The 23,594-nt window shown below is 40.2% G+C and overlaps 1 protein-coding gene across 1 annotated transcript in view; it reads left to right on the top strand.

The window, feature by feature from the left end:
• FAR1 (fatty acyl-CoA reductase 1) overlaps positions 1-23,089 on the top strand; it is an 82,476-nt gene extending 59,387 nt beyond the window's left edge. The window contains exons 9-12 of the mRNA XM_065403501.1: positions 2,458-2,629; positions 12,219-12,348; positions 19,876-20,003; positions 22,691-23,089. Coding sequence (XP_065259573.1) covers positions 2,458-2,629; positions 12,219-12,348; positions 19,876-20,003; positions 22,691-22,853 — 593 coding nt within the window. The 3' untranslated portion in view covers positions 22,854-23,089. The remainder of the gene's footprint in view (positions 1-2,457; positions 2,630-12,218; positions 12,349-19,875; positions 20,004-22,690) is intronic.
• The last annotated feature ends 505 nt before the right edge of the window (positions 23,090-23,594 follow it).

Below are 23,594 nucleotides of genomic sequence, written 5' to 3'. Positions count from 1 at the left end.
GACTTTTGCTCCAGAGCAGGACTGGGCAAACATTCCCTGGGAGACGCATTCATGATCCCATGGCACCGGAACGTGCTCTATGCTTTTCCCCTGATACTGGTTCTCAACAGGGTCCTGATAAAAATACGAACAGACCATGCCACGGTGATCCTGATTGCCCCGTCGTGGCCCAGACAACCGTGGTTTCCGTTCCTCACCAGAATGTCGATTCGACCACCAATTTTGTTGCCCCCTCATCCCAAACCTCCTATCACAGCAACACGGCCGATTTCTCCACCCCAACCTGTCCATGCTTCATCTCAAAGCCTGGTTCCTACATGGTTCTCCCAAAACGAACTAGATTGCTCTGAACAAGTTCAAAGAGTGCTCCTACATAGCAGAACACAATCTACTCGCACCACCTATCTACGAAAGTGGAAACGTTTCACACATTGGTGTTCGGCTAAACAACTTTTTCCCACGTCGTTACCTCTCCCGCTCATACTTGACTACCTATTGGACCTTAAGCAATCTGGCCTTTCTTTCAGCTCCATCAGAGTCCATTTAGCTGCTATTACAACCTTTCATTACAGAATTGATGATACCTCTGTTTTTGCTCATCCAATCACCAAGCATTTCCTCAAGGAACTCCAAGCCCTATACACAGACATTAAACCACCTATCCCTCCGTGGGACCTTCATTTGGTACTATCTTGCCGAACTCAACAACCATTTGAGCCCCTAGCCACTTGCTCCCTTTTACACCTTTCGATGAAAACAGCATTTTTAGTGGCAATTACCTCCGCCAGACGAGCAGGAGAAATAGCAGCTCTTATGGCAGACCCACCATATATGCTATTTTTCAAGGACAAGGTTCCCCTTAGATTACATCCCAAATTTCTTCCAAATTCCACATTAATGAGCCGATACACCTACCAACCTTCTTTCCGAAACCACATGCAAACTCGTTTGAAGCCACAATGCATACATTAGATGTATGCAGGGCTTGTCCTTCTATTTGGATAGAACCAAACCTTTTAGAAATTCTTCTAGACTTTTTGTCTCCGTCACGGAGCGTTCCAAAGGGACTCCTATTTCTACCCAGAGACTTTTCAAACTGGATTTCTCAGTGCATCCGATTGTGCTATCAGATGAAGAAGGTTACACCCCTAGCCGGCATCAGAATTCACTCCACTAGATCTCTGGCTGCCTCTGTGGCTTTCTTACGCAAAGTTCCCCTGGGTGACATCTATAAAGCAGCCACTTGGTCCTCTGAACATACATTTGTTAAGCACTATGCCCTTATTCAGGGCCCTCTCTCTGATACACGATTGGGCAGAGCTGTACGATCTACTGCATTCCTATCAGATCCGAAGTCCCTACCTCCTTGAGACACACTGCTTTTAAGTCACCTGGAGTGGAGCACCCACAGGGACATCTCTCTCTCGAAGAGGAGGTTACTCACCCTGTGCAGTAACTGACGTTCTTCGAGATGAGTGTCCCTGTGGGTGCTCCACTACCCACCCTCCTCCCCTCTACTTCGGAGTTGGGGTAGCCTCCGTTGTAGAGAAGGAACTGAGGAGATCGGCCGCGCATGCGTACTATTAAGCTAGACTCAGAGAGGGGGGCAAGCTCTGCGCATGCGTGGCCGGTACGAGTACTGCTACAAAAATCTCCGAGCAAAGGTACAGGGACGGACCAACACCTGGAGTGGAGCATCCACAGGGACACTCATCTCGAAGAACGTCAGTTACTGCACAGGGTGAGTAACTTCCTCTTACTTTGTGATAAGAACACATTTTCTCCAAGAAACCAATGTGAAAAATATGGGAGATGTTTAGAAATCTGAAGTAAATGTGCATGTAACTACTTAAGGGCCCAATCCTGCATGTCTTTCACAGCTGAAGTTCCCATTGACCTCAGTGAGTGTTGGATGTGCAAGAAATGCAGAATAAAACCCTAATACAAGTTTTTTCTTTAAATGTTTAAGAAGTGAATCGTTTGTTAAAATGTCTTTTAAAATGCAGATCAAATGTTTAGAAATGCCTATGATATGATTAAAAGGAAAGTTAAAATAATTTGTACTATAACAGATTAGGACTATTGCTAAATATATAGCCATGCAAAGCTATTTTATTTAAATTATTTACAACCAGAAGATTGAATAGTGTGTTTTTCCCCCTTAAGTAGGAACAGAAAGAGAGAAGCTACAGTGAAGTAAAATATTAAAAACAAACAATAGAGTTGTGGGTGTATGGAGTACCTCTTGGGACAAAGAGTGACAGTCCAATAGCAATTCAAGTTGAACAGTTTCATAATTTTGTTTTAGTTGATGGGGGGGGGGTGGCAGAAATGTTAGGAAAGTTTTATATTTGAAGTAACATTAATAAGAGTAAGTACTGTACTGTAATGTACTTTGAAAACCATTAAATTTTACATGGTTATTATCAAACCTATTACACAACTTTTCTTCCTCAGAATACCATGTAATTTCCACTTTCAAGAGGAATCCTCTCGAACAGGCCTTCAGACGGCCCAATGTAAATCTAACCTCCAATCACCTTTTATATCATTACTGGATTGCTGTAAGCCATAAGGCCCCAGCATTCCTGTATGATATCTACCTCAGGATTACAGGAAGAAGCCCAAGGTAATGGTGACTAGCTCTGTCTTACCTGTTCCTCTGATGTTTAAACAAACCCATGTTTACATGAAAATGCATATTAATATTGAATTATTTTCCAGATTTTGCTTATTTATTAAGGTCGTCATTAAATAAGAGGAGATCCTTGAATTCAAGACTTTTTCACTCCCTGCCAGTAATGAGAATGCATTATCTGGGTATTTTATTTTGTTCTGGGATCTGAATAATCATTGTGATGTCAGGATAACTTGAATTCAAGACCTAACTACAGGCTCTCTCGGAATAATAAATATTCAAAATACTTTGATCCTTATTTTTCCTACAGAGTATTACCTAAATATGAGTTTCAAGATGAATCCTTTAGAACAAGCACTAAGGCGCCCCAATGTTAATATCCGTTCCAACTCCCTTTTGCATCAGTATTGGACTGCGGTCAGCCATATACTACCTGCATTATTGCACGATGTTGTTCTCAGGTTGACAGGTCAGAAACCGTGGTAAGAAGGACAGTGCTAAAAGGTGGTGGAGGCTTGTAGAGATGATAATCGCATGAGCTTTACCTTAGATCTACTAATATAAGCAATAACAATCAACTGGCTGGGTATTCCGAGAGGATTATTGACTGTCTGGGAAGAGTTGACTTTGAGCTGTGCCTCAGGCTGGTAACGCTAGTCAGTCACTAAGCCCTAAGAAATGTCCTGCTCTGAGGTCGTTATTGCTGTTATAAACTGAATGTGGAGACTCATAGACTTTAAGGTCAGAAGGGACCAATATGGTCATCTAGTCTGACCTCCCGCATGATGCAGGCCACAAAAGCTGACCCACCCACAACAGAATCTTCCAGCCTGCGACCCCTGCCCTATGCTGCGGAGGAAGGCGAAAAACCTCCAGGGCCTCTGCCAATCTACCCTGGAGGAAAATTCCTTCCCGACCCCAAATATGGCGATCAGCAGAACCCCGAGCATACAGGCAAGATTCTACAGCCGGACCCTCATTTTACCCGCGATGGCACGTTAATGCCTAATTGACTAAAATCACGCTATCCCATCAAACCATTCCCTCCATAAACTTATCAAGCCTAATCTTGAAGCCAGAGAGGTCCTTCGCCCCCACCGTTTCCCTCGGAAGGCTGTTCCAAAATTTCACCCCTCTGACGGTTAGAAACCTTCGTCTAATTTCAAGCCTAAACTTCCCCACGGACAGTTTATATCCATTCGTTCTCGTGTCCACATTACTACTAAGCTGAAATAATTCCTCTCCCTCCTTGGTATTAATCCCCTTGATATATTTAAAGAGAGCAATCATATTCCCCCCTCAGCCTTCTTTTGGTTAGGCTAAACAAACCGAGCTCCTCGAGTCTCCTTTCATAGGAAAGGTTTTCCATTCCTCGGATCATCCTAGTGGCCCTTCTCTGTACCCGTTCCAGTTTGAGTTCATCCTTTTTAAACATAGGAGACCAGAACTGCACACAGTACTCCAAATGAGGTCTCACCAGCGCCTTGTATAACGGAAGCAGCACCTCCCTGTCCCTACTAGAAATACCTCGCCTAACGCATCCCAAGATCGCATTAGCTTTTTTCACAGCCACGTCACATTGCCGACTCATAGTCATCCTGCGATCAACCAGGACTCCGAGGTCCTTCTCCTCCTCCGTCACTTCCAACCTATGCGTCCCTAACTTATAACTAAAATTCTTGTTAGTCATCCCTAAATGCATCACCTTACACTTCTCACTATTAAATCTCATCCTATTATTGTTACTCCAATTTACAAGGTCATCCAAGTCTCCCTGCAGAATATCCCGATCCTTCTCCGAATTGGCAATACCTCCCAACTTTGTGTCATCCGCAAACTTTATCAGCCCACTCCTACATTCGGTTCCGAGGTCAGTAACGAATAGATTAAATAAAATCGGACCCAAAACCGAACCTTGAGGAACCCCACTGGTGACCTCCCTCCAACCCGACAGTTCACCTTTCAGTACTACCCGCTGCAGTCTCCCCTTTAACCAGTTCTTTATCCACCTCTGGATTTTCATATCGATCCCCATCTTTTCTAATTTAACCAATAATTCCTCGTGCGGCACAGTATCAAACGCTTTACTAAAATCTAGGTAAATTAGATCCACCGCATTTCCTTTATCTAGAAGGTCTGTTACTTTCTCAAAGAAGGAGATCAAGTTGGTTTGGCACGATCTTCCTTTCGTAAACCCATGTTGTAATTTGTCCCAATTGCCATTCACCTCAAGGTCCTTAACTACTTTTTCCTTCAAAATTTTTTCCAAGACCTTGCATACTACAGAAGTTAAACTAACAGGCCTGTAGTTACCCGGGTCACTTTTTATCCCCTTCTTGAAAATAGGAACCACATTAGCTATTTTCCAGTCCATCGGTATCATTCCCGAGTTATGGAGAGAGAAATTCCACAAACATGGCACACAATTTTTATATTTTGTTGTGGATGCAGTTTCATTTGCTATATCCAGGACAATTGCTTGTATTGTCTCAACATTCCATTCAGTTTATAATATTTAATTTCTTTATCGGGCTAACTTTTTTGAAGTGGGAAAATGGTATAATTTTTAGCTAAATAATAAATAAAAACTATATTACACAGAGTGAGGTCTAACTACTACTTCCTTTCTATTGTTCCAAACTTCAAAAGCAGTACAATCCTCTAGACTTCTCTGCTGCATTTATATGGCAAGCCTGTTTTTGGAAATATTTATTTTCCAACTACATTGCCATCATAGTGGAGAGTTGAAATAGTGTATATAATAAATGACAATCATTCACTATCCCAGAATCTAGATCTTATTATGGGGAAAAACAAATATTTGTCATCAGTACATTTTAAAAAAATGACTCTTAATGGGCCAGTAGGAATATTTTAAGATTTATTTAACATATGCCAGACCTGCTTGACCGTGGAATTTTCTCAATAAAAGGTATCGGCAAAAGGTGAAGAGAACACTCCCTTTTGCACATATCAACATGCAATAACATTTCTTGGATGGTTATATGTTCGGGGCAAGAGCCGTCTCTTTTTTGTTTGTACAAGGCATAACACAGTGGGGCTCTAGCCTCTACGTGCTACCGGAGGACAAATAATAATTTCTTATAGTAATTGATGATGTATACATGTAATAACTTTCCACTCCATTTGGCTAGCCTTTGGCTTTCATTACTAGATGGCACAAGTTAGAGCAGCCCAGAGTCTTCCAATCGTGGTGAAATCTGTACAGTCAAACTGACATCAATATTGTTCTCCCTGTAATTCCTTCACAATAGTGTTTTGTTTGTCATTGTCTTTTGCATGCTAATTCTATGCTGTGTCTTGGAGTGTTAACACACTTAAAATGATTTTCAGAAGTGTGTGTTCAACTGCGGTATCTAATATGCAAATAATGACATACTATACATGGGAAATCACTATAATTTTTATTCCGCAATGCTTTGTCATGTAATTGATGTATGATACTGCCAAAGGAGAAGGGAAATCTTAACAGAAGTAGAAGAACTTTTTTGAGGTTACTTCTACAGTTCAGACAAGTTGTATGACATTCCCTACAAACTGGTCATCAAAGTAACAGCAGGAGCTTTGTGTTCACAGAATTTTCTTTCCATATTCTTAGTCTTGCTTTACATGATCAAATCATGTTTTCTGACATGCTTCATTTAATCATGTCAGCACTTTAAACATTTTTATTCTTGAGGTGTCTTTTTTTTGTTTATCAGAATTTCTGCATCTGGAGGAAATGTTAGAAAAATTAAAAGCAATTTAAAACTGGTAGGTTAACCTAGGTTACAGTGTCATACAAAAACTTCAGAAAGGAGTAGGGATGGTGGAGGGGTTTAACACTTGCCCCAAACTTTGTGCAAACCGTATTACTGTAGGCCTTGTATCTATAGGTCTATAAAATCATGACTGGTGTGAGAAAGTAAATAAGGAAGTGTTGTTTTCCTCCTCATAACACAAGAACTAGGGGTCACCAAATGAAATTAATAGGCAGCAGGTTTAAAACAAACAAAAGGAAGTATTTTTTCCACACAATGCACAGTGAATCTGTGGAACTCCTTGCCAGAAGATGTTGTGAAGGCCAAGATTATGACAGGGTTCAAAAAAGAACTAGGTAAGTTCATGGAGGATGGGTCCATCAATGGCTATTAGCCAGGATGGGCAAGGATGGTGTCCCTAGCCTCTTTGTCTGAAGCTGGGAATGGGCAACGGGATGGATCACTTGATGACCTGTTCTGTTCATTCCCTCTGGGGCACCTGGCACTGGCCACTGTTGGAAAACAGGATACTGGGCTTGATGGACTGACCCAATATGGCTGTTCTTAAATTCTTCTTTTCTTATAGGAATTGATGTGAGACTGATCTGATTTTTATAATTATACAAATGCTGTGCTTATTAATAAATGGTATAATAATAATCCTTGGCAGTGCTACTGGCAGCATATCCTTAGCTCAGAATGCGCTATGCGTGAAGAAATCTGATCACTTGTATTTAAAAACAAAACAAAAAAAACCTAACAATGCTTTGCACTTACCTTACTTGTATGTTTGTACAGTGCACAATAATGCCCTGTCCTCTAGGCATTACTGCCTTACAAATAATAATTCAGCACCTTTTATCTGAGGATTTCAAAGCACTTACAAACACTAACTCATTAAAGCTTCTCAGTATCCCTGTAGAAAGATGGAAGATACGGCAGTCATGAATTTAGAGATCTATCCAAAAGCTGTTGTTTGAAGTAGTTGTAATAAAAAATGAAGTGATAAATTGTGTAGCCAGGGGTAAAAATATCATTTTATGTGATCTTATTTCAAATCCAGGTTATCTAGAGTAGGGATTATTTTTAACTTGCCTGTAAAACACCCTGCACGTTGTTGATGTATTATAAACCATGAGTGAATGAAGCGTACATTTACTCAAAAAATGGAGGTGTATTTTTCTATTGGGCATGAAAACTTTCCCTTCCAAGCCTGATGCATCTGTGAAGACTGCAGAGTTGTTGGAAAGATATGTAGGATTCCAACTGATGCATAAATGTTGTACACTTGTATTGGAATTTTTAGCCAAAAAATGGACATAATTTAACGAGAAATTTAAAAGCTTACTGGACGCTTTAAAAAAACAATTTCAAAGAAACTAATGCTATGATTATTCAGGTCTGTCCTCAGTCACCTCCAGGTCTGTTCTCTTGGTGTTATCTTCCTAACTGAACCTTAGAACATGCTGTCAAATGGCACAACAATTATCATTACAGCTAATGTTACAAGAGTCCTGATGAAATCATTATTGTATACCAACTGGTTTAGAGGAGAGAGCACAGTGTCTATGATCTGGAAGGTTGTAAGATGTATTCCAACTTCACCATTGTAGGTGGCCTGGTCTGGCCTGGCCTTACTGCTTTGCATTTAAAACTCTGTTATCACATGTCTCTGGTACTTGTCTCCTTTGGTTTTTGTGTGTGTTTGTTTTTGGTTTTTAAAAGGTGTCTGTGGTGCTCAAGCCTTAGTGTGACCAGAGTATTGAATCCCCATCCCCATGTTTTTGACCTGAAGTGATGTCTTAGCTGTCTCCCTTTTGACATCCATCCCATCTGTGCATGCATACACCTTCTGTATCGTATAAAAGCCAGTAAGAGGGAATTATTGCCGCTTCTTGCATCCACATCTTATATTGGAGTTCCAGTGAAGTATAGCATATTTAGCTTGTACGCAATCCCAGTTCCTTACATAGCATAGAACATAGCATATTGCCCAGCTGCACCATTCCCTACTACTCAGATACTGAGCACCCATGAAGGAAAATAAGAGACAGATACATGGCACATTCCAGCACCACATATATCTGTCTTTCCTTTCTATGAGGTTTCTATGGGTTCCTTTGATGCAGCTCTTTGCTGTGTGTTTAGGCATGAATATATGCCATTCTATATGACTATGTTCCACAGCACACTAAAACTTTACAGGTATGTTCTCCAGTCATGTTCATAACATTGCAGGTGTTTGATGAACTACACAGCATTTTTTGTGGCCAAGGACCTACCAGCAGTCTGCTTAATGGAACATATAGAAGTAGTGAATTAAGTATCTAGCAGAAAAGCAGCCAGATAAGGGCCTTAAGAAATTGCTTGAGATCTTCTGTCCTTATTTTGTTTGGGGGATATAAATGTTTGTTTTATTACAAATTCTCTCCTGCACTTTCATTCCATGCCTCATATGAAGAAACTGCAAAAATTATGCCCTATTTAAGGTGGCAGATTTCTCTCAGTAACTCATTCTGTACGTAGACTACATATGCAAACACCCACAAAGAGTTGAGAGCAATAGCAATAAAAGATTATCCAAAGGCTTATACATCAGAGCAGAGCTATGATTTAATGAAGGCACCAGCTCTTATTTTTCCATAGAACTATTTGTAACGTGGAGATGTTTTCTAGATTATTTTTTTGTGTGTGCGCAAAACTTTAATAAAGCAAGGGAACTTTGAATGAAACTTGTACTTTTGATGCAATTTTACATATTTGAATTGCTTAGTCAACTGTTTTTGTTTTAAAATCCTTGTTCATATTTAATATATTCTCTATTTTTTCTTTTACTTAATTTTGTGCTCATGAAAGTATGGGATGAGTAGCACTGGCTAACCTCTACAAATTATTGGCACATTCTCTCAGTGTGCCTCATTAACCATGGCTGGCATTTTGTTCTTTAAGATAAAGAAATATATTGAAAACCTCTGACCATTTTATGGTTGCTAGGAGAAAGTGTGATGCAGTATTATCTGATCATATTGTTCTATTGCCTCATTTGTGTATGTTATGTTTATTTACATGTGTCTAACAATTGTCTTTGCAACAATCTAAAATATGTATTTTAAAGAACACTTCAGGTTGTTAATGTTGTCACAGTGGAACTTGATGTTCTTTGAGTCTCTCCTCTGAATTCCCACTTGTGGGTGGGGGATGGTGCCCCCTGAAGTTGAATTACAGAATCTCTACCAAAGCCTTGTCCACTGGAGCTGCACTAGTGTCTCCTAGTGATGTAAACTACTGACATCTTATTGTACATAAGGAAGGGTATTCCCTATCTACCTCAGTTCCTTCTCTTCTGCAGCAAGGAGCATTAGGAACCTTGCTACCTCCGCTTAGCATATATTAACTCCCTGTTTAGTTTAGCTTAGTCTAATTTTAGTTTATCTCTTGTCTGAAGAAAGAAGAGCCCTTTTCCATTTGCAGTCTTAGAATGCTCAGAGCAGCCTAAGGCATTAAGCCAAGTTCTACTTGTTCATTCATTTACTGAGAATCAGACATCGTGCACTATTTGATTGGTTTGGGTGAGGCCACTCCCTTTGACAATGAGCCAGAAGAGGAACTTTATCAGGATCTCCACACCACACCTCCTCATCTGAATAACTCTGGGTTCCTCCAGTTGGTGGGGTTCCCTATGGGGTGCCTTAGGGAGCCCTAAGAGTTCAGTTTGATATGGCTTGTCAGACTCTCACCGCACAAACATGGGATCAGCATGGTCTCTGCACCTAATCCCAGTGACTTTGCTTCTGCCACCACAACTTTCACTTCTACTGGCAGTGGCACCTATGCAACCAGTAGCCTCACCTTGAACTCCAGCCTTGCTGATAAATCCACCAGTTCCAGTACCTGCTTCATTATCCTTACTGGAATTGCAACTTCAGCTTCAGACAGGATGATGACGACAATGACCTCCCTATTAATGGGACATCAGCAGATGAAAATACTTAACCTTCAGTGGTTTCCCCACCAGTTCCACAAGCCACTGAACAGGATGGGGCACACACTGCAGCAGGATTGCCAGTTTGATATCTTTCAACAAAAACTGAAGGGTGAGGGTAATGGCTGAATTCCTTTATACATTGATGTTGGCCATTGACCTCACTAAGGGGTGCATTCATATAGTTCAATGGACTCTGCTTTGGTTGAGGTTCCCTGACTCAACGTCAAGGAGCGCCATATCCCACCTATAAGTGTGAATGCTCAGAAGCAACTCTCAAAGAACAGTTACCTGTAAGTGATCTTTGTTGCTCACTGTGAATGGTCATTCAACTATCTGAAGCAAATGTTATGGTCCAAAAGCAGTTTCATATTGGTGGTGGGTTTTGTTTCTTGTTCCGCTCCATCCCCTTGTTTACACTGATCAGTGTATTCAGTTATAAGGATCGGACTAGAAATGATTTATTGGGAGTCTGCAAAAGCAGGAAAGAAATGGATCCTTTTGTGAGCCAGTAAGGTAAAGGATGTTGGGTTGTATAAGTGCCATTTGGAGCCATATATAACTTGACTGACTAGCCTTGGCATTGCAATACCAAGCAGAATTCGCTGTCCTGGCAAGACAGAGAACTTGCTTGTTACGCACACTTCCATTCTGGGCAAAACTCATTGTTTCATGGATCCATGTTCAGCTATTCTGGTCAACAAGGAATTTGCCCAGATTGATTCTTATAATTGAATCCCACTGTACTCCAAATGTTATATTTTACAAAAAGCAACAGAGTCTCCTGTGGCACCTTTAAGATTAACAGATGTATTGGAGCATAAGCTTTCGTGGGTGAATACGCATGCGTCTGACGAAGTGGGTATTCACCCACGAAAGCTTATGCTCCAATACATCTGTTAGTCTTAAAGGTGCCACAGGAGACTCTGTTGCTTTTTACAGCTCCAGACTAACACGGCTACCCCTCTGATATTTTACAAAGTGGCTTAAGTTGGGCAATAAAGGATGCTAGAATATTTCTGCATATTTGGGGCTAGATCCTCCGGAGTGGCTGCTTTGCACTGCTCTGTAGGCATTGCCAGCTAGGAATGGATTGTCCCTGTGCAAGGGGGACCCTCCATGGCATAGAGACCCTTGAACCACTCCCCACTCTGTGGCCAGGTCATGCATTTGCTATGTCAATCCTCTGCTACTTGAGGCTGTTTCTACCCATAATAGGGCTGCTCTAGCTTGGCCAGTTCCCCTGAACTCGAGCTGCCACTAGGCTTAGGGGAGTGCAAATATGATCTTTTATACCTTCTTTGCATACACGTTCCTCCTTTTCCTTCTCTCCCCCTACCCCCTCTCTGCCACACCGTAGAATTTGGCTGTAAATACTTTTCATCAAGTTAAATTATTATGCATAAGAATAGATATTTGTATTATGAATAATAAGTCTTTTCAACCTGTTAGTGTTTTAGAATTGCAAGAAAAGCTAGTAGGAAGATGCTCTTCTAATATCTGTCTTTTGTTATATTTCTTTTCTAAATACTCTGAAAGGTAGAACCATTAGAACACCATTTTAGGTTGCTGAATCAAAATTTCAGATTGCAACAGCTGGCAAAGATTGGATCTCCAGTACATTTAAAAATAAAAATATAAAATATGCAGGAATAGTCTATTTATCTGTTACAGGTAGTCATGCTTGGTGTGCTGGGTGATTTGACAGTTCCTGTGCTGGTATTAATGCACTGTGTTATAGGGAAGTTGAGATTGGTGGTTTGGACGGTATGGGTATGTTGGTTTTGGATACGTTTTTTGCTATTGTAATCTGTAAATCCCTTTCCTTGGACAATAGGATGATGAAAACAATAACCCGTCTTCACAAGGCCATGATGTTAATAGAATACTTTACAAGCAATTCTTGGATTTGGAATACTGAGAATGTCAATATGCTAATGAACCAACTAAGCCCTGAAGACAAAAAGGCAAGTAATCTTTGTGTAATACACCTCTTATCAGTCATTTAAGGATTTAAAAGAAGTAAATCTATTTACTTAAGACTGGGTAATGGAAGTTTAAATAAAATAAGTAATGCTTCTTTGTGATCCAGTTGGGCCACCTATTTAAAAAAAAAAAAAAAAAAAAACCTGGTAGTTTAACTATAACTGTCTATGATTTTTGTGTACACCAGGTATAAGGTAGGTGAAATGGTCTTTGAAAACACACACACCTATCATAAATTTTTTGCCCCAGTGTGGTAAGGTGTAATATGGATAAAGCAGTTTTTAAAATATTAGGCATCAGCATAACTTGATAATTTTTTTAAATAACTATGCTCTTTTCAGATGAGGGGAAAGGAGCTATGCTTGCTGAAATAATTTATGAAAATAGCTTCCCCCCATTTTGATAGTAAAAAAATGGCTCCATACTGTGGTCTGTGAGAAGTAGGACCATGCGTGGTTATTGTGATGCTGGCAGACCAGATACCAGCTCTTGCCAGGACTTGAGGCCTCAGCTAAACACTGACAAATTCCTGATGGAAAAACAATCTAGTTCTCCTATTTGTTAGCATGGTTAAGATTGTTATAAATCCAGTACCCATGTGTTTTGTGTTTGTTTAGACTTTATGAAATGCTTGTAGGATGCTGCATGTATTGATCTCACTTATCTCTGTAGCCCATGGTATAAACTTATATTGAGTGTTTGCATTGTAAACCTTTGTAATTGTGTGGCTCACCAAACCATAGAAGAAGCATTGATTAAGGTAAAGTGCTTGTCCTGTAGACAGGATGGACCGCGGGGGGCGGCCTGCCGGTCACTGTGAGGGCGGCAGGCAGGTGGCTTTTAGCGGCTTGCCTGCGGGAGGTCCGCCGGTCCCGCGGCTTCAGCGGCAATTAGGCGGCGGGGATGCCGATGGCACGGCACCAGCGGACCTCCCGCAGGCATGCCGCCGAATCCGCGTGACCAGCAGACCGCCCGCAGGTGCGCCACCAAAAGCCACCTGCCTGCCGTGTTTGGGGCGGCAAAAAACATAGAGCCGCCCCTGGGGGCAAAGATTCCTAAACAAAAGCAAGAGATCCCCATGCTGCTTGGCATTGGTTAGCCCTAAAAGACATTCAGTGCTGACAGATTGCTACAACTCTCAGCATTTGGAACCATAGACTGTAACTCATTTCTGTATATGTTTGTTTGCTTTAACCTGTAAATATCACGCTCATTTCTTTTTCCTAGTTAACAAATCCATAGTTAGTTTACTATAGGATTGGCTACAAGCATTGTCTTTGGTGTGAGGTCTGAGATACAAATTGACCTGGAGTAAATGACTGGTCTGTTGGGACTGGGAGACACCTGAATCTTTTGTGATCTGTGGTGTATTGCAATCAACTGTCACTAAGTCCAGCATGTCTGGGTAGCAAGATAGACTGGAATGCCCAAGGGGACTGTCTGTGAAGCCATGATAAGACTGTTATAGTGCTTTAAGAGGTCACATTTGTTACTGGGTTGGTGAATTCAAATTATAGAACATACCACCAGTTTGGGGTGTCTGCCCTGCTTTTTGACACTCACCCTGAGGTTGGCACGCATAGTCATGAGTCACTCCAGGCGGTGTAACAATTAGTGTCAATTGGGCTCCTAGATCATAACGCCAGTGCTGTTAAAAGTTTAAATTTAAACTTTTGAGAGTTTTTAAGGGTTAAAGATTAGTCACAATTAGTGAATCACAGTCATATCATGGTCTTGACACAAAAGGCCTTGGAAAGTTATGTAAAAATAGGGGAATAGCCCATTAAAAGCCTCAGATTAGGAATTGAGAGCTTTGACCAGGGGTCCAAGGGCCCTGCTTCCTCAGACACTGCAGGGGAACAGGCCCAGTTGCAGTACCTGGCCACATTTTGAGAAACTGTATGGTATCCACCCTACAATCCACACCCACAACCCCCACTGTGAGTGCCACTATCATTGCCCCATGGCAGCAATAGAGGAGGTGAATGGCCCAGTGAACTATATTAGGACTGAATCTTGGGAAGCTAATGAAGAGTTTATTAAGGATGCTAAAGTAAATGGCATAGATTGTAAGGGCTGGAGGGACACAGCGTCCCAAGTCCTTTGGTTAAAGAAAGTTTTTGGTAAGGGAGGAAGATAAACTCCCTGATAAGAGTTTAAATATATTGGTTTTGGCTGAGTTCTCTGTACCCGTGTCTCTGGCTAAGATCTACCTTGAACAGGAGGATTTTAAAGGTGAGGTCATTGTAGGCATCAGGAATTTGCTTCCTGACCATATTTTAATAAGTGATACATTTTAGCCATGTCTAAGCAGGTTACTGTTCTAACCTGCAGCCAGAAAGAGCGTGACTCTAATTCATCTGCTTTGTCTGTGGACAGCAGGGAGGGCAGCAGGGCAGGCTGGGGGAATACCCTCAGTCCTTTGCTGAGAGTACCAGTTTGTCTTCAGAGGAGAAATTGGGAAAATTCCACCGCTTTGCCAGAATCTGTGGAAAGTGAATCTGAACTTAAATGAGATTCAGAAGGAATTTATGCAGGCACAGCAAGCTGATCCTTCTCTGGATCAAGAGAGTGTTGCTGCTCAGAATAATACCCGAGCTGGGGAAGGAAAGGGTAGATTTGTTTCTAGAAGGTTTGTTATATAGAGTGGCTCCCAGAGGGAAGAAGAGGCATTATGTTGAGGTTTGCGAACAGGTGATAGTGCCTGAGAAATACAGAGGAGAGTTGCTGCAGTTAACCTATGATTGCCCATTTGCAGGACACTTACAGCATGTCTACACTTACTGGTAGATCAGCACTGCTGCAATTGTTGCAGCGAGTGTCGAGTTAGTGAGTCTGGTGAAGACATGCTAAATCGATGGGAGAGTGCTCTCCCATCGATTTGTGTACTCCACCTCCACGAGAAGCCCCCTTTAATCTACTTTATGGGAGATGCGGGGATACCCCTAGATTTTATTCAAAGCTCTTGGGAGGGCAGTATAGAGGAGATAGGCCAGCCTGTAGGGGAGTAGTCACTCTTTTTAAAGAGAATTTAAAGGCTATGATGGTTTTCTTGCAGCAGAACCTTGAAAGGGGTCAGCCTTTTGAGACCTCTTGGTATAACAGGCATGCTGAAGAAAGATGTTTTGACTTAGGAGATTTGGTGTTAGAGTTGATTCCAGTGAAGAAAAACAAAATGCAGGATTTTTGGGAAGGACCTTTTCAGATGACCGAGTGAATAAGGTCATTTATGATGTAAGGAAGTGCCATGGCAGGGGAGTTGTACAAACTATTCATGTCAATAGATTGAAAGCTTACCATGAAAGGGAGAATGCTAGTGAATATGATTTGTTGTGCTGATGAGGGAACATTTACTGCCCCTTCAATTGATTTGGTTAGGGAGAGTAAGGAAGAGATTCTTTTGGAGAGCACTGAGATGTGTGAGAGTTTGATCCCAATCCAGAAGCAGGAGATTAGCCCTTTTGAAGCACCACAGACAGATATTTTCCAATCAGCCAGGTTTAACTGACAAGATTGTCCATTCCATTGAAAATCAGGGCTATGCCCTTCTCCTAGCAAAGCATATCATGCTAACAGAGACATGCAGAAGGAAATTCAGGAGGAAGTGGAAAGCATGCTGGATATGGGGGTGATTACTAAATCAAAAAGCCCCTTGGCATCATCTCCTATTGTGATGGTACCTAAAAAGGATAAAAACCTTGAGGTTGTGTGTGGACTTTAGGAGGTTAAATGCTATTACCCAACCTGACCTATATCCTACAACCTGACTAGAGGACCTGTTGGACCTATTGGGGAGTGCAAAATTCATAAGCACTCTGGACTTCTCTCAATTGGCAAATTCCCTTTTATGCTGATGCCCAAGAAAAATTTGCTTTTATAGTGGAATCTGGCCTATAGGAGTGTAAAGTTATGCCTTTTGGATTAGTTTAATGCAGGGGCCACCTTCTAGAGGTTTGTCAATGAAGTGTCACAGGGATTGCAGACTTTTGCCAGGGCCTGAATAAATGACTTGGCTCAATACTTTCTTGTTCAGTCTAGTCCAAACAAATAAAAAAACTAAATTTGAGTCTAAGAACTATTTTCTAACAGTTTAGAATATTAAAATAAGTGATGTGGGTGAATGCCTTAGCTGAGCTTTAATATAGTTTTCAGACAAAAAATAAATCCACATCCACATTATTTAGGGGAAACCATGCTGAAATCTTCTAGCAACAATAATATTTAAAGCAGTCTTGCTTCTAGGGACAGGGCCTGGAAAAAGATCAGGAGTCACTCTTCTATTACAATCCAGTCTTTTTCCAAAACAAGAAAATGTTTGAGAAGCATCTCAGAGCAATCTTTGAGACCACAGATATATGCTTGTTTACTCATTTCATACAAAGTACATAAGTCCAGGAACAAAGAGAACAAGCTCCAGGTTTTTTTATCAGCCCTGGGTTGATCTCTTTCAAGGACTGCTTTTATATAGCAGTAATAAGGCTCTTGGACCAAAATTCAGAAAGTGCAGTTAAAACTAAATAACTTTAATTGCTCTGTGTCTCTTCTGACACTTGTCTTTTGTTTAGTATGTGTCTGGGCCTTTTTGTTCTCACTAATGTGATTACATACACTCAGACTGCAGCAGAAGAAGCCAAACATGGCAACTGGTTCTTTCTCTATAAGTAAAGTTTTGGCATAACCTAACCCAGTCTTCAGCACTGATGGGGGGGAAAAAATTATGCAAAATTTCTTGTCTTCTTCCTGAGTTACCAAGTGGTCTTCAGATAGTGTGAGAGATGTTGCTAAAGCAGGAATATATGGTTCTTTTACCTATTGACTGTCTTCTACAGCAAGGATACATTTGTGGAGTACATGTATCTTAAGTACGTAATCTAGCACTTTGTAAACTTGGTAAGATTCACTCTGAAAAAGCGCATCTAAGACGGAGAGGGGGAAAACGTAATTATAATAAACACACTATAAAGAGTGCAAATTATCTGAGGAACTCCAAACACTTTTTTATTAAATGGTAACTAAGCCTCATTTATCATGAACAGAAGTAGCATTATTTTATACTGGTTGGTGCTGAGCACCTACAACTCCCCTTGGGCTGGTCTTTACTAGATGATTTCATCATGTTTAAATGGTATTATGAAGAGCTGAGTTAGCAGACATGATTCTTAAAACCTGTTTATCCTGGTCAGTTGTGGCCAGCATTGTGGATGCTAATACAGTTCTTCACTAGAAGACCATCCCATTTGAACAAGCCCATTGAAAGTCCTCAGAAGATACTGGTCCTCAGAATCTTATAGGTTCATATCCATAGTACCTAGGCATCAGCACAACTAAAACACACACACACACTAAAACACACACTATATGGAAGCACTTTCATTGGTCAAAAATGTTTTATTTTTGGAGGCTTTGAACTGATGATTTCCTTCCCCATTTCTTTTTTTTCAACTAAAAATCGAGCGCTCTGTTCTTCTATTCCTTCCTTCCTCCTTTGATGGGATGTGTGTGCATGCATGCTCATTCTGGATGAAGGTGGACTAGAGCATGTGTATGCAATCATAAATGAATGGTGAGGTGCAAAACCTGAAAGTTAATTAAAACAATTAGTAAAGATCAAGATAAACATGCAATGGGTAAAGCAATGTAAAATCAGTATTACATTGATTAACATTGATGTTATATAAAATATCCTGTGAATATTATTGAGTGACACTAAATGAAAGTAACCTAGACAAAGCAAATGATAAAGAATCATGTTCCCAAAACCTATTAAAAGTTAAAATCATCCCAAAACTCAGGGTAAAATGTCTGAAATAACTAGCAAAACCTAGTGCAGCTACTTCTCTTCCATTAAACTAGAGATGTGGTGGTGTTTTGATTTTAAGTTTGAAGGCTGTGCAGGTTTTAATGGGAGAGTGGACACACTGCACTTTATACTTTTTGATCAAACAGAACAGCCAGTTGGTATCTGTGTGTTCAAACTTAATCCCAGATCATCTTCCTTAACTAAGCAATTCTGGACTGCTAGTCTCTTGTTCTGACCTTCAAGGGGAATAGGAATATACTTTGGATTGTTGCAAAGCCACCAAATAGCCTTTGCCTACAGAGAAGTTTCCTAAAATTGAAGAATGTGCCCAAAGTAATTTTTGAACAAATTGAAAGTTAAATAATGGACTTTCTTTCTTGATGTGAAATGAAAATATAATATCTTAAACATTTTAAATCATAACTTTTTTAATTTTGAGAGCTTTCAAGCATAATTCATATTGGCACTAGAAAGTTTTATTTCTAGATTGTTTGACAGTACATTTGCATTTTATAGGCATGTCTTGAAATGTATGTTCATCTTCTCAATATTTTGAATATTGAATTAAGATAAATTGTTGGGAGGAGGAGAGAGGAGACTGTCTCCTCAGTTCTAGGGGGTTTATTTTTCCTGATATTTTCCAGTGATCCAAGTGAACGGTGAAGCTGCTTATTTTGTGAATTGGCAGCATGGATGCTAAGGAGTTAGCATATGTAATATCAACTTTATGAATCTGGATAAATTACCAAGGACATTTTTCCAGCTTACAGAACTGTTTACTTGACTTTTGCCCTTGTCATGATCTCTCTAGTTCTGTTATTGGAAATCTGTAGCATTTGTAAGGTTAAAACCTCTAGAAAATTGTAGTGTTTTATGGGACTTGCCATGACTGCCATCACAGACTGTTTTGATATTAGGGAATCCAGAAATCCACACTGAAAAATTAAGTTCCTAAAGCTACCAGAGTGATGAAGAAACTCCTAGGTGGTAACCACATAGAATACATACAGAATGTAAAGTTTTACAAGTCAAGTGTTTTAAAAGAACTGCATAGGTGAATAGAAAATGGCTGAAGGACTAAAATAACAAAATCTTAGACCATTCAATCTATTGCGGCGTTAAATAATACTAAAGAATAACGTAAATGCCATCAATTTGAACACATCACAATGGAAAACAATAGTATAAATGCCTAGGCCTCCTTAGACAGTTTGTCTACACTCGGGCTCACAGTGGTGTAGATGTGCAGGGTCCTAGAGCCCAGGCTGCAGCCTGAACGCCTGCATCACAGTTAAACAACCTGTTAGCTTGAGCCCCGTGAGCCCAAGTCAGCTGGCATGGGCCAGCCATGGGTTTTTAATTGCAATATAGGCATACCCACAAACCCCATAAGACCAAGCAAACTAGCAAAGCAACACACTTCTAAGAAATTTTCCAGATGGGAAAAATGAGTCACTGAGTCATTAGCGGTCTTGCTGAAGGTCACACATTAAGCCTGTGGTAGAGCCAGAAAATAAAATCTAGATCTTTGGACTTTGGGTTTTTTTGGGAAAGCACAGGACACAATTATTTCCTTGCAATCATTTTGTGATGGAGATATCTGACCGTGACATGTCAGTTTTTGTTCTTGCGTTATGAGACTGAAGTGTAAAGTTAATATAATGATTTTTTTCTTAAGTTTTAACCATTAGGTTCTCTTTTTATGTAGGTGTTTAATTTTGATGTTCGACAGTTACACTGGGCAGAATACATGGAGAACTACTGTATGGGAACTAAGAAATATGTATTGAATGAGGAAATGTCTGGTCTCCCTGCAGCTAGGAAACACTTGAAGAAGTAGGTTTGCATTTCAGTTATTTCTTCATATATTACCCTTTCTGCATATTTTTTCTTTCCTTGTCTACCGCTGTCGCTTCTTGTCCTATGGCTTAATCATGCTTTATTAATATAATTCTAATGGAGTAATCTATTCCCCCTCTGACTGACAAAGTGATCAATCCATTCTTATCAGAGTTCGTTGTAATGCTTTGGAAGACTGGTTCTGTGTGGAAATGAAAGGGTCTGTCTTGTATTCCCTCACTTCGGAATAGAGGAGCCGCTCTCTGAACTGGTTCTGCTGTCTGCTGAGTCCTTCTGTTGTAGCTCCTCTGCTCTCCCTCCTCACCCCCCTGACATCGCCCCCCACGCCCCCATGCAATGGGCAATGCCACAAGAACTGTTCTGTCCAGTTTAGTATTAGGAATGCTTCAGTCAGAGGTAGACTTTTCTATATTAAACTTCCTTTCTGAGCTGAAAGAGGTTTGGGCTCTGGAGTGTCCTTTTTCTCAGGTCTGGTGTTCAGTCCGGACTGGGAGCCTGGTTAGGCATATACAGCTGCCAGCTGCCTAGAGTTTGAAGGAATCTACTTCTTGAATCTAGGACCGATGTGGGGGCTTAGCAGAGGATTGGCCCTTCAGATAAACTACTACTGCATAGAACAGTGTGGGAGTAAGAGAATGACCTGGATTTAGTGTCATGGGGAGAGAGAGACATTTGGCTATGACATGAAACAGTAACTGCAGTGCAGTAGGTGGGCAAATACCAGCTTTGGAAAAAATGGCATGCAAAGCAATTTCATTTCTGTTTCCTGGGTACCTGAGCTTTGGCTGGGATTCTTCCTTCCATCTGCTTTCACAGTGCCAACTGGGTTACTGTCCAAATTCGGTAGTCAATGAATTCTACCCCTTTCAATATGTGAAATTGTTAGGACTTAGTGAACGGAAGAGGTTGGCCTACTTTATTTCTGAGTGGTCTGACCAATCTGCATGCAGAACATACCAGTTCTACACAGGTTGTAATCAGTAAAACCATTTTTACCCTTTCTGGCCATTCTGGCAGAGAATGGGAGGAGCAATGTGCTACTATGTCTTGTCTCTAGTAAGGTAAAGAAAAGACTGAGCTGCACAGCAGAAGAGCCAGTTAAAGATCACCAGAGCTTTGTCTATTGAGCAGGTCTGCCGCCAGTTACTAAGGAAGAGTGAGAAGAGAACTTGGTGTCATCTAGTGTCTGGAAGCACAGTAATATAGTAGCTACAGTTATGGCGCTTAGATGAATTGGACACTACGTGAAAATAAACAAAAAGCCACTAAATCACTTGCATTAAGGCAGCTTTGACCGTCTTCAACATCTCACATTCAGATACTGAGCAACACTTGTTTATCACAAACTGAATGGCTTCCTTTGTCAGTAACTTTTCTTCTGTGTTACTATAGAGGTCCCATAGTATCTCCATGTATAAAGTTGTATTGTAATCCCCACTACTTTTATATGTAAATCCTACACAGCTGATTATGAGAACATTTAAATATTTTTGTCCAGATGTTACAGTGATATATGCTCTGGAAATTCATAAACTTAGTCTTCTTGATATGTAGATTTCAGTGCAACTTTTACAGTGCTTAGAAGTTGTAATAGTCACAATGTCTTTTTTTGTTTTTGTTTGGTGTGATGAAGGATCTGTTTGGCCAACAGAGTAGTTTTAAAATTCACCAAACAGTTTATCTAGCTTTGTAAAGAGGAAAATCAGTTTAATTACATATGTCTACCTTAAGAACAGATCTCTCTCCAGTCAGGGAAAAAGAGAACACTTTTTACATGATACAAATAGTGTTATAACTATTTTTTTTAAAGAGGCTGCAAACAGGCAAATGATTCAGCCGATCTAGAGAGTGAAGTAGTTCTATTATGTCTGCTATTTGACTGCATTTTGGTTTTTGAGCTATGTCTGCAATACTCATACTAATTGTGCTTATTTTAAATAAAAAAAGAGCAAAAACCGAATGACAGCAGATTAGAGAAGCTACAAAGTCCTGTTACATGGTTTAGGGCCACCATCTTGGATTCACACCTCTGAAGACTACCTACCTTCAGAGACGTATTACAAAGAAAATTAAATATTTTTAAGCGTCTAAAATGGTCTGTTGAGATTCTGTCTTCGAAAGGAGTAAGTCTAAAGTTGTAGGTGAGTTCTAGGGTTCCCATAGCTGAAAAACCTACTTTTTTTTTTTTTTTTTTTTTTTGTCGTCAGCCACAGTCAGTCAGTACTGTGTATGCTAAACCTGTTAAAGAAATGAATGGTGCATGTTCTGGAAACTAAGGATTAGTGTCCTTTCTAAAAAATACATGGGAAAACGACCATGTGTTGGCCTTGAATTTGCTTGATAAATACCCTTTACTGTTGGCATATTATATTTCTGTTTATTCTATAGTACAGTTACTAACCCAGTTATGTGGCTTTCCTCTCCATTCCTGCCAAGCCCCTTTCTCAATGATTGTCTGGTCCCAGCCCTCTGGGATCACTGCAGAGGAGCTGCTGCCCCTTCGTTCAGTTAATTTGGCCCACAGTGCAACTTGGGGTGTGAGAAGCGTGGAATGCCTTAAATTCCATAATAAATTAGAGGTTGCACTTCTATAGCATCTTTCATGTGCACAGCTCAGTGTTTTCTCAACACTTAGTTTTTATATTTCTTTAATTCTTTCCCAGGTTAAGGAACATACGTTATGGCTTCAATACAGTCCTTGTGATCCTGATCTGGCGTATCTTTATTGCAAGATCACAAATGGCGAGAAACATCTGGTACTTCGTGGTTAGTCTGTGTTACAAGTTCCTCTCCTACTTTAGAGCATCCAGTACTATGAGATACTGAAGAGAAGAATTTTAGCATTAGGACATCTATGCATATGGTGGTCTAACTGCACAAAGCCTGTAAAATGTACTTAGTCATCTCATCTTTTGTAAAAACATGAAATCATCTTAGACCTGGAGTGTGAAATATACAGTACAGTATATGTAATGTTTAATTGTGTATTCCATGAAAACTTAGAGAATAAAACAGTTGAATACTGGATCAAATTGGCATTAGACAAATGTGTTAGCATTACAAACAAAAAATTTATCCACGGCAAGTTTAACTCTTTGGCTTAGGCAGAAACATTTGGATTATTGGCCAATATAACTGTGCAATTCTGGAATGCATTTGATTGAAATCTGCCTTAACAATTAACTTCTGATTTTAATTTTTACTGTAAATAGGCACATTCAGTAAGAGGAACAAAATATTGACTCAGTTTGTAGACCTATTTATTTGAGATTCTCCTAGATTAGTGAGTTTTGTCCCCTTACAAGCCCATATGAGTGACTGTGGATCTTTGTAAATTACTGATAGCTCCTTATGTTGTTCTGTTCTTGACTTTTATCACCTTTCCCTCACTTCCTTCCTCAAAGATTGTAAGGATATGATGAAGACTCCTTCATTAAAAGAAATGCATCTCTCTTAATTGAAAGGCTAGTTGTCTGATCTAGTCTTCAAAATGCACACTGATTAATTCTGCCCTTATATACTGTCATGAAACTCCCATTAAAGTCAGTGAGAACCATTTGCATGTCT

Source organism: Emys orbicularis, chromosome 4 (assembly GCF_028017835.1).
Source record: "Emys orbicularis isolate rEmyOrb1 chromosome 4, rEmyOrb1.hap1, whole genome shotgun sequence".
Taxonomy (NCBI): domain Eukaryota; kingdom Metazoa; phylum Chordata; order Testudines; family Emydidae; genus Emys; species Emys orbicularis.
Note: the sequence above shows the minus strand (reverse complement) of the source record. Positions and strands in the feature narration are given on the sequence as shown.